Here is a 13,212-nt window from a genome sequence, read left to right on the forward strand (position 1 = left end):
AGAGAATAAAGGGAAAACAAATATTTCCTTATTAAGTACATTTGATTTCAGATGTCATCTGTTCTGGTTAGCTTCATTTGTCAACTTGATACACCTGGGAAGAAGAAACCTCAACTGAGGAATGTCCCCTATCAGACTGGCCTGCAGGCCTGTCTATAGGGCATTTTCTTGATTGTTGGTTGATGTTAGAAGGCTCAACCCACTGTGGATGGTCACTCCTCTGGAGAGGTGAGCCTTGGCTGTATAAGAAAGCAGGCTGAGCACAAGCCAGGGGAACAATCCCGTTAGCAGCTTTCCTCCATTGTCTCTGCCTCAGTTACTGCCTTAGTTCCTGCCCTGACTTCCCTCAGTGACGAACTATGACCTGGGAGATATATAATGAAATAAACTCATCCTCAAGTTGCTTTTTGGTCAGTGTTTTATCAGAGCAACAGAATGCTATCTAAAACAACCATCCTTCCCCATAATAAACAAAATACATTTATTTGGAATGTGGAGTGTACATCTAAGACAACTGATGATGCCAATAATATATGCACAACAAATCTAAATATATTCAATTATAATACGATTACAAATCAGATTTCAGGAATTTCTGAATATGGTATCTTCAACTTCACAACTTAGTTGTTGACCAAATAAGTGTTCTGTGTATGATATGCAGTTCTTTAACTGTAGGAACCACACACTGTAATCTTCTAGTTGAATCTTTGTCGTAAGGTTCTCTAAGTCACTGGGCTAGACTACCATGACCTTCTTTTGTTTAAATCAAATCATGTATGAAGAGAGCCCTAGGCTTTGTAAACATGGATATGGCAAGACAGGGTAGAATTTGATCCACTTTTGTTTCCCAGACCTGCAAGTTGGTTTTCTATGAAGAACATATTTGCTTTCTAAAGAGTTGTATTTTCTACTGTTTTTCTTCATTCCTCATCATGATGTGATTGACAAGGGATCCATGCTAACGGATTCAATAACCAGAGTTTCCTCCTTCCCCATCTGGTCTATCATTAAGCATTTCAGACCCAGCAACACAAGCTGGACTGTACTGCTGGGCAGACATTTTCACTTATCTCTTTGGAAGAAGTACAGTTCTGTCAGTATTAGCAAAAATGCACTCAACACTCCTGCAGAGGTTATCATAATGCAAAACAGATATCAAAATGACTTTTTCCCTGTCCCCGCCATATCTGTATCACAGATGGCTTAGCATGATTTATGACTAGTCCTTAGAAGGGCCCTGTGGGCTCTCTTCATTACTAAATCCATAACTATTTTTCTTTCCTAAAGCCCTTAAAAAGAGAGAAGTAAGCATTTTAACCCCCACTCTGTGTTTAAGAATTATTTTGGCTCTTATGGAATGTCAGTCAGTGATTACAGTTTTCTAAGGAATTTTTCTGGTGGCTTAAACTTCATATCACTATTCTGAGCACAGAGTACATTATTATGGAAAATGTGAGCTAAGCCTTCCAGTTGTGCCTAAGTTGTTGGAAATAATATGCAGAGGAACCCTTTTGTAGTGCTTTCTTTCTAAAACAGAGACCAAAGAAAATACCATTGTACGTGTGCAATAGCTCGGAATTTTAAAAGAGAAATGTCTTAACAGGAAAAGTTATAAATGGGCTTTTTTTCCTGTGTGTTCTTCAGCTTTTAACAACCTAAACCATTGCACAGATGGTATGATAAGTGCTCAAACTTTCACATCGAGTGTTTATTACCTTATGTACTGGTTCTTCAATAATTTCAAAGGGAAAATGGTAATGGAAGAAACAACTTTTAAATAAAAGGTTAATATATGATAATATATTTTGGTAGATTTTTAAGTCTAGACTTCTGGTACCCAGGAAAGTTCCATAGCCTCATCATTGAATCAGAAATTTTTCCAGAAACTTTTCTTAGTTTAAATACACATTTCCACTGCAAGAAAAACAGTACTCCAACCAACTCCTCTTCCCTCTTTATGTTCCTGTGTGGGGAATAGCACTTCAGGACTATTAGCAAGGCCACTTCTAAGCAGCCCTGATTGTTGATTATTCTTTGCCTCCTTTTGTATAATTACACTTCATAAAAGTCATTTGAGACTAGATTCTTTCAGGGAATTAGCAAGCGTGTAGAGACATTTAGCATGTTTCAGAGTTTCCACCTGCAGAGTTGGACAAAATTAATGAAGCAAAGGGGAAGGATGAAAGGAGTGAAAATAAAGTTGTTTCAGAGAGAGAGAGAGAGAGAGAGAGAGAGAGAGAGAGAGAGAGAGAGAGAAAATGAGAGAGACAGTGGGGACCAGGTGAAGCATTTATAGAAACCACTGGTTTGTAGCTCACTGGGGAGACTTGAAATGATGAGTTCTCAAATTCTTGTGTTTGGTAACATTATAAAAGTGTGAATTAAGGATGAGAGAGAGAGAGAGAGAGAGACTTTCTTGGATACAAGAATGAAACATTCCAGGTGGGTGGCACACACCTTCAATCCCAGCACCCAGGAGGCAGAGGCAGGAGAATCTTGTAAGAGCCAGGCCAGCCTGGTCTACATACCAAGTTCCAGGCCAGCTGGGGCTACAGGGAAACCTTGTCTCAAAAAAAATTTAAGAAAACGGAATGAGACATAATTAGGTTTATATCTAATAAGGAAGATTTGTCCTTTATGCTCCCAGAGGACGTAAGAGTCCAACCAAATTAGGCTGTTCACGTCATCTATCTAAAACTTGATTTCTCCTTTCTTTCTCTCCCTTCCTTCCTTCCTTCCTTCCTTCCTTCCTTCCTTCCTTCCTTCCTTCCTTCCTTCCTTCCTTCTTTATTTACCTTCCTTCCTTCCTTCCTTCCTTCCTTCTTTATTTTTTATTTATTTGCTTTGTTGTAGCCCCAACTAGCCCGGAACTCAATCTCACAGAGATCTGCCTGCCTCTGCTTCTCCAGTGCTGGGATTTAAGGTGTGCGCCACCAGGAGTTTAACTTCAAACTTGATTTTCTAAACGCCAGAAACTGAGATAGTATCTTCCAGGCAACTGCTTCATGACATGTGGACATGTGTATGCTCGGTGAAAAGCAATGAGCTCATATTGGCAAACACTGTGAGTTTCTTAAGAGAAACACACATCCTATCTTTGTTCTCAGACATTGGTTCTCAACTATGGATATATTCACACCCCAGTAGATATCCAGTAGTATCTGGAGACAATCTTCATTGTCACCTTTTAGAGGGTGTTACTGGCATGAATGGATAGCAATGAAAATTCAATTAACCATCCCATAAAGCATCAGTTGTTCCCCACAACAAGGCAGTGTCCTGACTAAAAGTGTCAGTAGTGCCAGGGTTAGGAAACCGTGCTCTAGGTTTAGGCTTTGTTATCATTATTATTTTTTTCTTGGGTTTTATTATTTGTTTTTTCTGAACAAGCTTATGACTTCTAAAGATCCTTTTGAATAAGATTACAATCTTCAGGAACTTGTCTTATGAAAATGGATGTTAACACATTTCCAAGTCACATGCCCAAGCAAATGCGTTAGAAATCACAGGTGATGCTTTATTTCTTCTCTGGCTGGCTGAAATGTCACCCCCTACATACCCAGTGTCCATGTGGCACTTGCCTTCATTCCCAAGCCAAATTTAGAGCTTTTCCACCGGCACATCTAGAAATGTGCTGCTAGTCTTGATTGATTACTCCACAGCAGCCTGCAGGTAAGGCGACTGGATGGTCTTAGCCAACCAGCTAATCCTACATCCCCTCTGTGGGAATTCCACAACATCTCCAAGAGACCCCGTTCACTTTCTGCCCAGGACGTATGTACTTCTCAGGAGACTGTGCATTCTATAAGTTCTTTCTAACTCACAGTGCAAGGTGAGGAACACAGCCTCCCCCACCTTTCAGATGTTTTCACCACTTCAGCTTGCTCTGCTGTGGTATTAGCAGCACCTGATCTCTTCAGTCATTTACCCTAGATTCTCATCAGAGAATTGAAGCCATGAAAGTGTCATACATTGGTGTACAGACACAATGAAATGCTGAAACAGCACAGCCAAGAGCACAAGGGACTATTTCTGCAATTACTGCTCTGATACAAATGCATTTGTACATGAAGTACATTTATATGCGCATATTTATCTCTGTGTATATTACACAGCCAGACATATTTACAATTTATCTATGCACATATATTTCTAAATCCTCTGTGTCAATTGCAGTGTATATTTTGTAAATGGCACACTATGCCTGCATGATCCTGTGAATACCATCTTACTTGGCATCAGTATAGCCCTTTGGGGGTGTTCTCCCATGGCTCAGATTGTGTGGTGATTACCAATAAACCCTCATCCAAACATACAGCATGTGTAACTATTATATGGTATTTGAGAGTGGGAGAAAAATAAAGTACTAGGGCTTCAAACTCAGCACTTTCAGAGACAAGGAGCATGGGAAATCCGATGACAAGAAGATGGTTATAATTAGGGTTCTTGGTTCTATGAGTGCTGAATGTGGCACTTACGGATTTTATTATAGGTTCTCTGTGATTATAAACTAGATTTAAGGGGGATATCACTTATATGTAGAGGTCTGGGAATTCTATCCAAGGGAAACTGGGATACATGCTGTTTCATCCACAGATTGGGAAGGATGGTTTCAAAGATAAAGTGCCATATTAATGGAAGGAGGCTACAGGCCAGAATCTTCATCTCAATGGCTAGAAATAAGCCACACCTTGTTAGATATTATTCCTGCTTTGCTAAGATTCATTATGTCTAATTCATTTCAGCTAAGGTAGAGGAATATGTACCAAATGAGACCTGATCCTTTAGTTGATATTTGAATCCTCCCTCAACCCATAAAGAAATCCCTTCTTATCCCCGGAAAAGCAAGAATGAGAAGAGAAGTAGAGGGCCGGTCATTTTGTGTAGAAATATAGTTACACAGTTTCTTGCATGAAGATGCAAAATCCATGGAACAAAGGAGAATGCAGATGTTCTTAACAGGAGGTTGGCCCCCACCTTTGCAAATCACCTGGTTCCTCTTAAATGGCCTTTGGTGTTGATGTACGATGTTACAATAGACAGTCTCATGTAAAGCGTAATGGCAGAGTGGAGAACACATTGCCTGTTAACTGGTCCTTCTCTGGGGGAAAAGACAGAGCCTTCTCTACTTAGTTCTTCATGTGGGCAGGGCAGTGCCCTTTCAGGGTTCAGGTCCCTGTTTGGGGAGAAGAGAATACATCTGAACAGACACATGACTCACATGATTGCACACTCATGGTGGCTGTCAGAATCTGAGGGTAATGGTGTAGTTCAAGCGATGTAGGGTTAGAAGTCACAGAGTGCAACTGACCTGGGTCCCTGAAGTCTCTCCTTTGCCAGGCTAACGTCATGTTTTAACCAAACCTTGCACGTTGAGCTTTCTTTCCTATGCGCTGAGCTGCACGATGAATTCAGAGCTCTAGTAAGCTTTATGGGGTTCAGGTTGAGCTTGGTCTAGGTTCATCCCAGTGAACCCCAGGATCCTGTGGGTGGATCTAAGGCTAACTAGATGGAGCCTCCATCTCTGGAAGGTGAAAGTCAATGCTAAACTCTCCTTCTGGAGGTCCAATTTAAAAATTATTATCAGATGCATTTCACATTTCATGCATGCTTGAAAATCCTTGGCCCAATATTCTGCTTTATCTTCCTGTATCCTGGCAGATGACAGGAAGGCTACATCATTCTCACATAGCTTGTAATCCTTGGGGTTCCCTGGGCTGTTTGCCACTCAGCAAAGAACTTTACCTTCTTTCTAGAAATCAATAATGTCAATAGACCCAATATGAATGTCAATAGCCCTCCCCTGCTAAGTGCTGTTCTCCAAGTGAATAGATGGGTCCAGCAGTAGCAGATTTAGAATCCAGAAAAATAATGCCCTAGTGCTCCATCATGGTGGCAGAATTATCTCTGAGTAGCCCATATTCCCTGTCTTATTGGCCTCCTGGCCAACCCTAGAATTTTATAGAACTGGTCTAAGAGGATTAGAGCTTCCCTTTCTCAGCTTGAATGCGTTAGGAGAAAGCAGTCCTATTGACAGCTTGTAGTCAGGGGTGACTTCACGTAACGCTGACAGTGTGCACCCTTTTTGCTTCCTCTCTTCTTCATGCTACTAACCAGGCTCTGGGTGTTGTTTTCATTTTACATTGGATTTGGGGAGTTGCTTTGCATGCCATGCTTCTCTTGGCTGTTAGTTGCGGGGTTCAGTCTTTTCCTTTCTGTGATTCAGGTGCCTCACTCTTTCCTTTCCAGGTTCTTCCAGTTCTTTTAACATGTCAAACTCTGGAGATTTGTTCATGAGCGTGCAGTCACTCAATGGGGATTCTTACCAAGGGGCCCAGGTTGGAGCCAACGTGCAATCACAGGTAGGGACCCAGCCAATGTGCCACCAGGTGAATGCAGTAGAGTCCAAGAGCCATCAGTTGTATTGGCTCCCGGCTCCTGTCTAGACAGAGGAGGAAAAATAAGAGAGAGACAGACAGACAGATGGATACCAGCCAAAACAAAACAAAACAAAGACAGTTATTGTCAGGGGGAATCTTGTCCACCCATACTTTGTGAGTGTATTTGGCTCTGGCTTGTCAGTCACACTAGGAAAGCAAGACAGGAACAGGAAGTACAGGGTGAGGTGAAGGAGGCCTAACAGGCATGTGGAACTGGCATCTTCATTATTTACCGAAGGAAAAGGAAAGAGCTTCCTTCATCTCTTCTTTCAAGTCTCCCTCTCATCTGCAGGTGTACCATGTTGAACATTTTACTAACATAAGGAAGTCATCAGCGAGCAGACAAATGCGTTACTATCTCCTGCTTTCATTTTAAGCTCTAAACATACCAAGGCAGCTTGACTAAACGCATCTGCTTAGTCACCCTTGAGGTCAACAGACTTGAATTTCTGATGATAAGACCACACTGGGAACCAAAAATCAAGTCATGTGTAAACCTCAGTGCTCTTTAGTAAACTAGCCACCTTCAAGACAGACACCTCAGGAAGCCATTGTGCTATCTCAACATGAAGTGTGATATGAGAGGGTGAAGTCATATGCTCTGGGTCAGAATTACCAGGGAAGATATGAGCCACGTCTACCCAATTTCCCACCCGACATGTGGAACAGAAAATGTTACGTGCCTGGGATAGACAACTGGCTGGTGACTCAGCCCCTTGCTCAGGAAACACTGCCTGGAAACAATGTGAGGTGATACAGGCAGACTTTGGTCACATGACTAAACGACTAGCCTTCATCTAAGTCCTCATGAAAACTGAGTCTTCATCACATTCTCCTCTCTCTGTGATACGGCTACTCAAGCCTACCCAGAGCCTTGACTTTTACAGAAGTTGTATGGGATGATCTATAGGAAAGAAAAGTGGGGAGAAGGGAAAATGTGTCTGTCTTCTTCCCTTCCTCCTCCTTTACCATCACAGCCCCTGCCATCTCGTGCAGCATTGTGGAATCAGGTTCAGTGTTAGGAACCCTAGTTTTCTTTTACTGTTTATCTGAACTTAGAAGTGACAATGGATTTGGCATGAGGGGGAGTCCCAGCCTCCTTCCTCCTCATGGACTCTTCCCCAAGAAGAATCTCTCTAAAATGATGGCATGATTGTGGCATGCCCCGTCAGTATCTTGTAAGACAATGAACTGCCTCCTGTCCCCTGTCTTTCTCTAATTGCCTCTCTGTTGTTCTCCCATCTAGGTGGATACCCTTCGCCATGTTATCAGCCAGACAGGAGGATACAGTGACGGACTCGCAGCCAGTCAGATGTACAGTCCGCAGGGCATCAGTGTAAGCAAACAAGGCTCCCCAACCCTTTGTTTTTATTCTATCACTACCAATTATTTCAAAGCCACAGGGCCTAGAATGTCACTTAGTAGGGCTTGTCTTAGCTTTATGGTCACCTAGTTTCTTGTTTCCGTATCGGTCGTGCCATCGGCAACATCCTCCTCATGAAAGAACGTGGTGATTGGGCAGGCTTCATGCAGGCAGCTGGCGTCTAGGGCTGTCAGACACAATCAGTGTTTGCGTGGCACCTGCGGCCACATGCGTTCAGCTTAGAGGAGCTGCTAAACAGGTGACACCTAGTACAACAGTGGTAGGAAATGTCACCACAGGCTGGGGCCAGGATACCTAGGGAAGAAAACCAGTGGTCGGCATCTATTGCATCCAGATCTGTGACCTTAAAAACAAAACACCTTTCCCCAATCTGTCAATAGGTGATTTTTAAAAAAATTGACACCCTGGCTCAGTACTTTGAAGGGACAAGAGGGGTTCAGACCATCTTCCACTTGTTCTTGGGTGTGCTGGCGGCTCCTGACTAGCATGAAAATTCATAGCGACAAGCTATGTCGCACAGAGTGAAATCGATCAGACAGACACAAGGAGAACCGAGTGTAGATTTGGGACAGCAATCCAACTTGATTTCTCAGATCAATCGTCTGCTATCTCAGTGGCGATGACAGCAAGCTGGGACATGGGGTAGCCAGCCTGTAAAAGGGGGCTGTTGTTTAGATCAAGGGTGATTTCCAGCCTTTAAGAGGTTACAGGAGGCTCCGGTGAGGATCACTGGCTCAGAACTACGGAGGGACGCAGAGCTGTGGTTGGCTGATGGGGTCAGTGTTATTGTTTGTTGCTGTTGTTATCATTGAGTAAGTTGGGGTGGAAGGAGGGCAAGATAGGCTTGGTTTAATAATGTGATCTTAAGTCTATTCTAATGAAGGCTCAACTTTGCATGAGTCTGTCTTACCCAGTTATGGCAAGTCTGGAGGGAGACTTGCAAGAAAACAGCAGCTATTTCATTAGACATAGAGTAATTCTTTTAAAAAATGAGGGATGCTAGGGCTAGGTTCTGTCAGAAAAGTGTCTGCTCTGTAATTGTGACAACTCAAGTAGCCATGTAAAGAGTCATGTGTAGCGGCACACATCTGTAACACCAGCACTGGGAAGCAGAGACAGGCAGTCCCTGGAGCTTATGCTTATTGGACAGCCAGCCTAGCCTAATCTGTGAGCTGTAGGGTCAGTAAAGAGACCCTGTCTTAAAGTGGAGAACAATAGAGGAAGACACCTGGCACAACTTGTATTTATACAAGCCTCTGGTCTCCACACACATGTAACACATATGCCTGCTCTCTCATGTGTACATATGCACACACCCATACAAACACCACACCAATAAAAAAGAGGAATGCTCACCCCAAAGAAGAGAAGGTGTGGGTGCCATCTGAGAGAAGGCTTCATCAAGAATGGTCTAAGTGGGACAGGGTGAGTTCATTGAGTAGAAGCTTCAAGAAATGGATTTCACTGAATATGATGGCCTCACTAACAGACAAAGCTCTCCTTAAAAGGATTTGGCTGCCCGTGAAAGTCAAGAACTCCCCATCACATTCATGGTTTGACCAGCTCCTTGGAAAGGATGTTGTAGAAAGGAGTCAGCCACCAGGTGATTTTGTCTGTGTGTATGTGTATGAATTCTAAGACCACTTACAATTAGAAATTCTCTCTGCTACCTTCAGGCAGAATCCCTTCTGAGGTCATATCATAACTATTGATCACTCTTTGGAAAGGAAGGAAGGGTCAAGTTGCTATATATTGTTTCAACAATCATGTCATTTTCTAGAAAAGATTTCTGGAACAGAGCATTCTTCCCATGTTGAGCTTATTCTCACAGTAGTCATTATTATTGCTGTGTTAATGGCTAACTTGCTGGAAAGCCTGCTTAGGAGGATGCAAGGTTCCATGTGGCTACATGTATTCTCAAATAGATTTTAAATAAATGAAGGAGCTTTGTGTCTGTACATGTTAAGAATGCATGAATATTTTGAGATATTAGACTTTCCCGGAGAAAACTTTGTATGTAAGTGGAAGAGAAGAACATGAAGAAAGTTCCAGTGGTAGGAACAAAAATACAGGCATACTGAAAAATGAAACTGAAGAAAGTCTGCAGAGAAAACTTTGTATGTAAGTGGAAGAGAAGAACATGAAGAAAGTTCCAGCGGTAGGAACAAAAATACAGGCATACTGAAAAATGAAACTGAAGAAAGTCTGCATGACTCGGCAGGAAACGGGTCCGACAGCTCTGCTATTTGGCATCCTTATTTCCTAACTGTAGCACAGAAATGTAGACAGGGTAAAGGGGGGTGGAATCCACTATTAACCTTTCTGATGTCATTTGGTGAGCTGGGAATCATTTCTGAGATACTGCAACAAACGTGTGCAGATAATTATATCTGATTACATAAGCCCACCACAAACACTGGGCTGGATAATGTCACTTGAAAGAGTCGTTGTGCGTTAAGGTTTTTTCTTCTCCCCCGCCCCCTGTAAATTGTGGTTATTTTATTTCTGGGTCTTTAATATACAGGCTAAATGAATCAAAGGACAGTGGTGATATGATATGTTTCTTTGGTATCAGTTTTAAAATGTGCCACCTACAGAAGATGAAACTTATTATAGCGAGATGTATTTTTAGATGGTGGCATTAGAAGCTGGGGCATGGCCAAACACAAAGTAGGGCTATGACTGCCAAGATAGGCAAGGAGAAAAAGGGAGGAGTCCTAAGAAGAGACAAGGACAGGAATGAACGACCTGAGCCAAGAAGTAAAAATAAACAACCCCTAACCCTAAGCGGCAGTGGAATTCCCAGCTGGGCTCTGGGTTGTGTCTCATTCGGTGGAGGACGTTTTCTGGGCAGCTTTCATCAGCTCCCCGGCTGGGTTTCCACAGCACCCACATCTTATCCAACGAGTGTCTATTTTTAAGTCCTGTAAAGTGCGGACCACTTGCCTTTAACTAAGCAGAGAGCAGTAGGATTACAAGCTGTAGAGGTAAGATCCTATAAGGGGAGTCAGTAGTATCTTTGCAACTCCAGTTTTCTCCGTGGGCAGGCATCAAATCATCCCTCTAGAAAACAGGACCTGTAAGTCTCATCCCTTAGCACCTCAAGGGCTGCTTTAGGGGAAATGAGGGAGTGCGTAGAAAGGGACTTGGCAAAAGCATACCTTGTTCCACATGAATGCAGAGTGAAATGTTACAAGCGATCACTTTCTAATTTGACCTTTTTTCCTCCTCTTTGTGAACAGTTTTCACAGTGGGTATTTCCTACTGAGGATAAGTTAGGACACTCTTCTCATGATGAGGCATGCTTTGAGATGGATATGAAGTTACAAAAGGCTTAGAGACCCCCCTCCTTAGCTACGGTGAATGCTAAATTACACCTCCTTAAGCACATTGTGTTCTCATATGACAACAGCGGATATTCAATACATTTAGAGTGGCACTAAGTAATGCAGGGAGCTGATTTCACTTCTCTGTCAATCATACTTGAAGACCGCTTAGCTATCACAGGCTTTCTATTGCTCCTGCCACCATCCTCATTCTGGAAATAGTTCATTAACTGGGTTTTTGCAGCAGCTCCCTCTCGTGATTGCTGTGCTCAGTTTTTCTCTCCTGCACACATCTGCTGAATTCTGTCACTGTTGTTCTTTGCTCAAAAGTCATCTGTGGCCTCTACTGCCCGCCTAAGCAAGATCAAACCCAAGTCCATATTCAGGGTTTTCCATAATCTTGGCCCAAACCACCTGTTCTCCCTTGGTCTACCCCTCCACATGGAAAACTCGTCCCATTTATTGGGGTGGACTGACCTTTCCCTAGCTACACCTTCCCTTCCATCTCTGGCATTCACTTTCGTGTGCCATCCACCAACATGTCCCTTCATTCCTAAACTACTGTCCCCATCCCATCTTTTTGTATTCACTGTCCTGAGCTCAGCTCCTCCATGGGCATCTCTGTTCTTGACCCTTTTATTCTCTGTATTTGTCACGTATAATTGTCCCTTGTGTTGTACTCAAGTGCTCACGACACACTCACTTGTCCTTCCCCTTTCATTACCACATCTGTGTATGATCTTGAAGTACAAGCATTATTTCCTTATGTTTGTTAAATGAAAACATCAAGCAGGAAACAAAAAATGCCACTTAAAAGTATTTTAATGACCACCAGCCACATCTAGTATATTAGCTGTAAGATATCTAGTAATAATTTCTTTGTTTTATTTTTTTAAACTATTTATTGAGCTTTTGTAATTTTGTAAAACAGTTATTAATCAAATTTAGACCCCCTCCCCCATCGGTACCCCCATCCCCCCACTGGACCTCATGTATTCTGACATACATGTTAAATCGCATCCAGTCAAACATTTGTACCCATATGTCCTTCAGTGAAAATTTGTCCACTTTGATCCACTAGAGTCTAGTCAGCTCATCCAGAGAATGATTGTAAGGCATACTCTCCCTCATCCAGCATCAATCAGTTTCCAGTAGTTCTCAGTCTAAGGCTGGCCTACCACCCATTTCTCTCCTCCCCTCTGGGCCCTTGTTTAATTGAGCTGGCATGGGTTTTGTGCTCAATGCCACCATTGTCACAAGTTGACATGTACAGGCTCCCAATGGCCTGAAAGCCTCTGCTTCCCTGTGTTCATGAACCAGCCCTGGCTCTTATGGTCTATCTGTGCCCTCTTTTGAAATGGTCCCTGAGCTGTGGGTGGGTGAGGTTCAATATAGGAGTCCCAATAATATCTATTTTAAACTCTTCACTTATTCATAAATATGTTGTGTGGGTTGTTTGTTTTTTAAGTATTTTATTTATTATTTTTATTTTAAACTTAATGTGTATGAGTGTATTGTCTGCATGCATATAAGTACATCCATATCATGCAATGCCAGAGGAGGTTGGAGGAGGGCGTTGGGTTCCCTGGAACTAGAGTTATGGATGGTTGTTAGTCACCACGTAGGTGCTGGGAACTGGACCCAGGTCCTCTGCCAAAGCAGCCAATGTTCTTAACCACTGAGCCATCTCTCCGGCTGTATTTTGACTGTAAAAATATTCTGTTTTTTAAAATTTTTAATAACTACATGATTAAAAGAAGCATTTCATTACAGCTTCAACATATTCAGTAACACACTCCAGAGCAAGAATACATCTCTTTCACAAGTGGCTGTAAGTTTCCAGGTTCACAGTTGAATTAATACAGTTATACAGTAGTGAACTCAGTATAAGCCCTGTAAGACATAAAATCGAGTGAGTTTTTAACCTTTAAAAAAGATCTCCATTTCATTTTAGAATATATTGTTCCTTGCAGAAAGACTCATTATTTTTGCTACTAACAAACACTGAGGTGTACCTGCTCTAACTTTTGAGTGACAGGGAGTTGAAATCTGAAGTAGG

The 13,212-nt window shown here is 42.4% G+C and overlaps 1 protein-coding gene across 5 annotated transcripts in view; it reads left to right on the plus strand.

Annotated features, from left to right (window-relative positions):
• The window catches only part of Pbx1 (PBX homeobox 1), a 324,538-nt gene that overhangs the window by 249,265 nt on the left and 62,061 nt on the right, over positions 1-13,212 (plus strand). For 3 of the 5 annotated variants that reach the window (XM_017801977.2, XM_008848222.3, XM_029553604.1), the window contains 2 exons: positions 6,253-6,365; positions 7,690-7,779. In XM_017801977.2, the coding sequence (XP_017657466.1) occupies positions 6,253-6,365; positions 7,690-7,779 (203 nt within the window). The remainder of the gene's footprint in view (positions 1-6,252; positions 6,366-7,689; positions 7,780-13,212) is intronic. The other 2 variants (XM_017801978.2, XM_008848223.3) reach the window with 1 other exon arrangement.

The sequence above is a fragment of the Nannospalax galili genome, unplaced genomic scaffold, assembly GCF_000622305.1.
Source record: "Nannospalax galili isolate Female #2095 unplaced genomic scaffold, S.galili_v1.0 scaffold383, whole genome shotgun sequence".
NCBI classification, from domain to species: Eukaryota; Metazoa; Chordata; class Mammalia; order Rodentia; family Spalacidae; genus Nannospalax; species Nannospalax galili.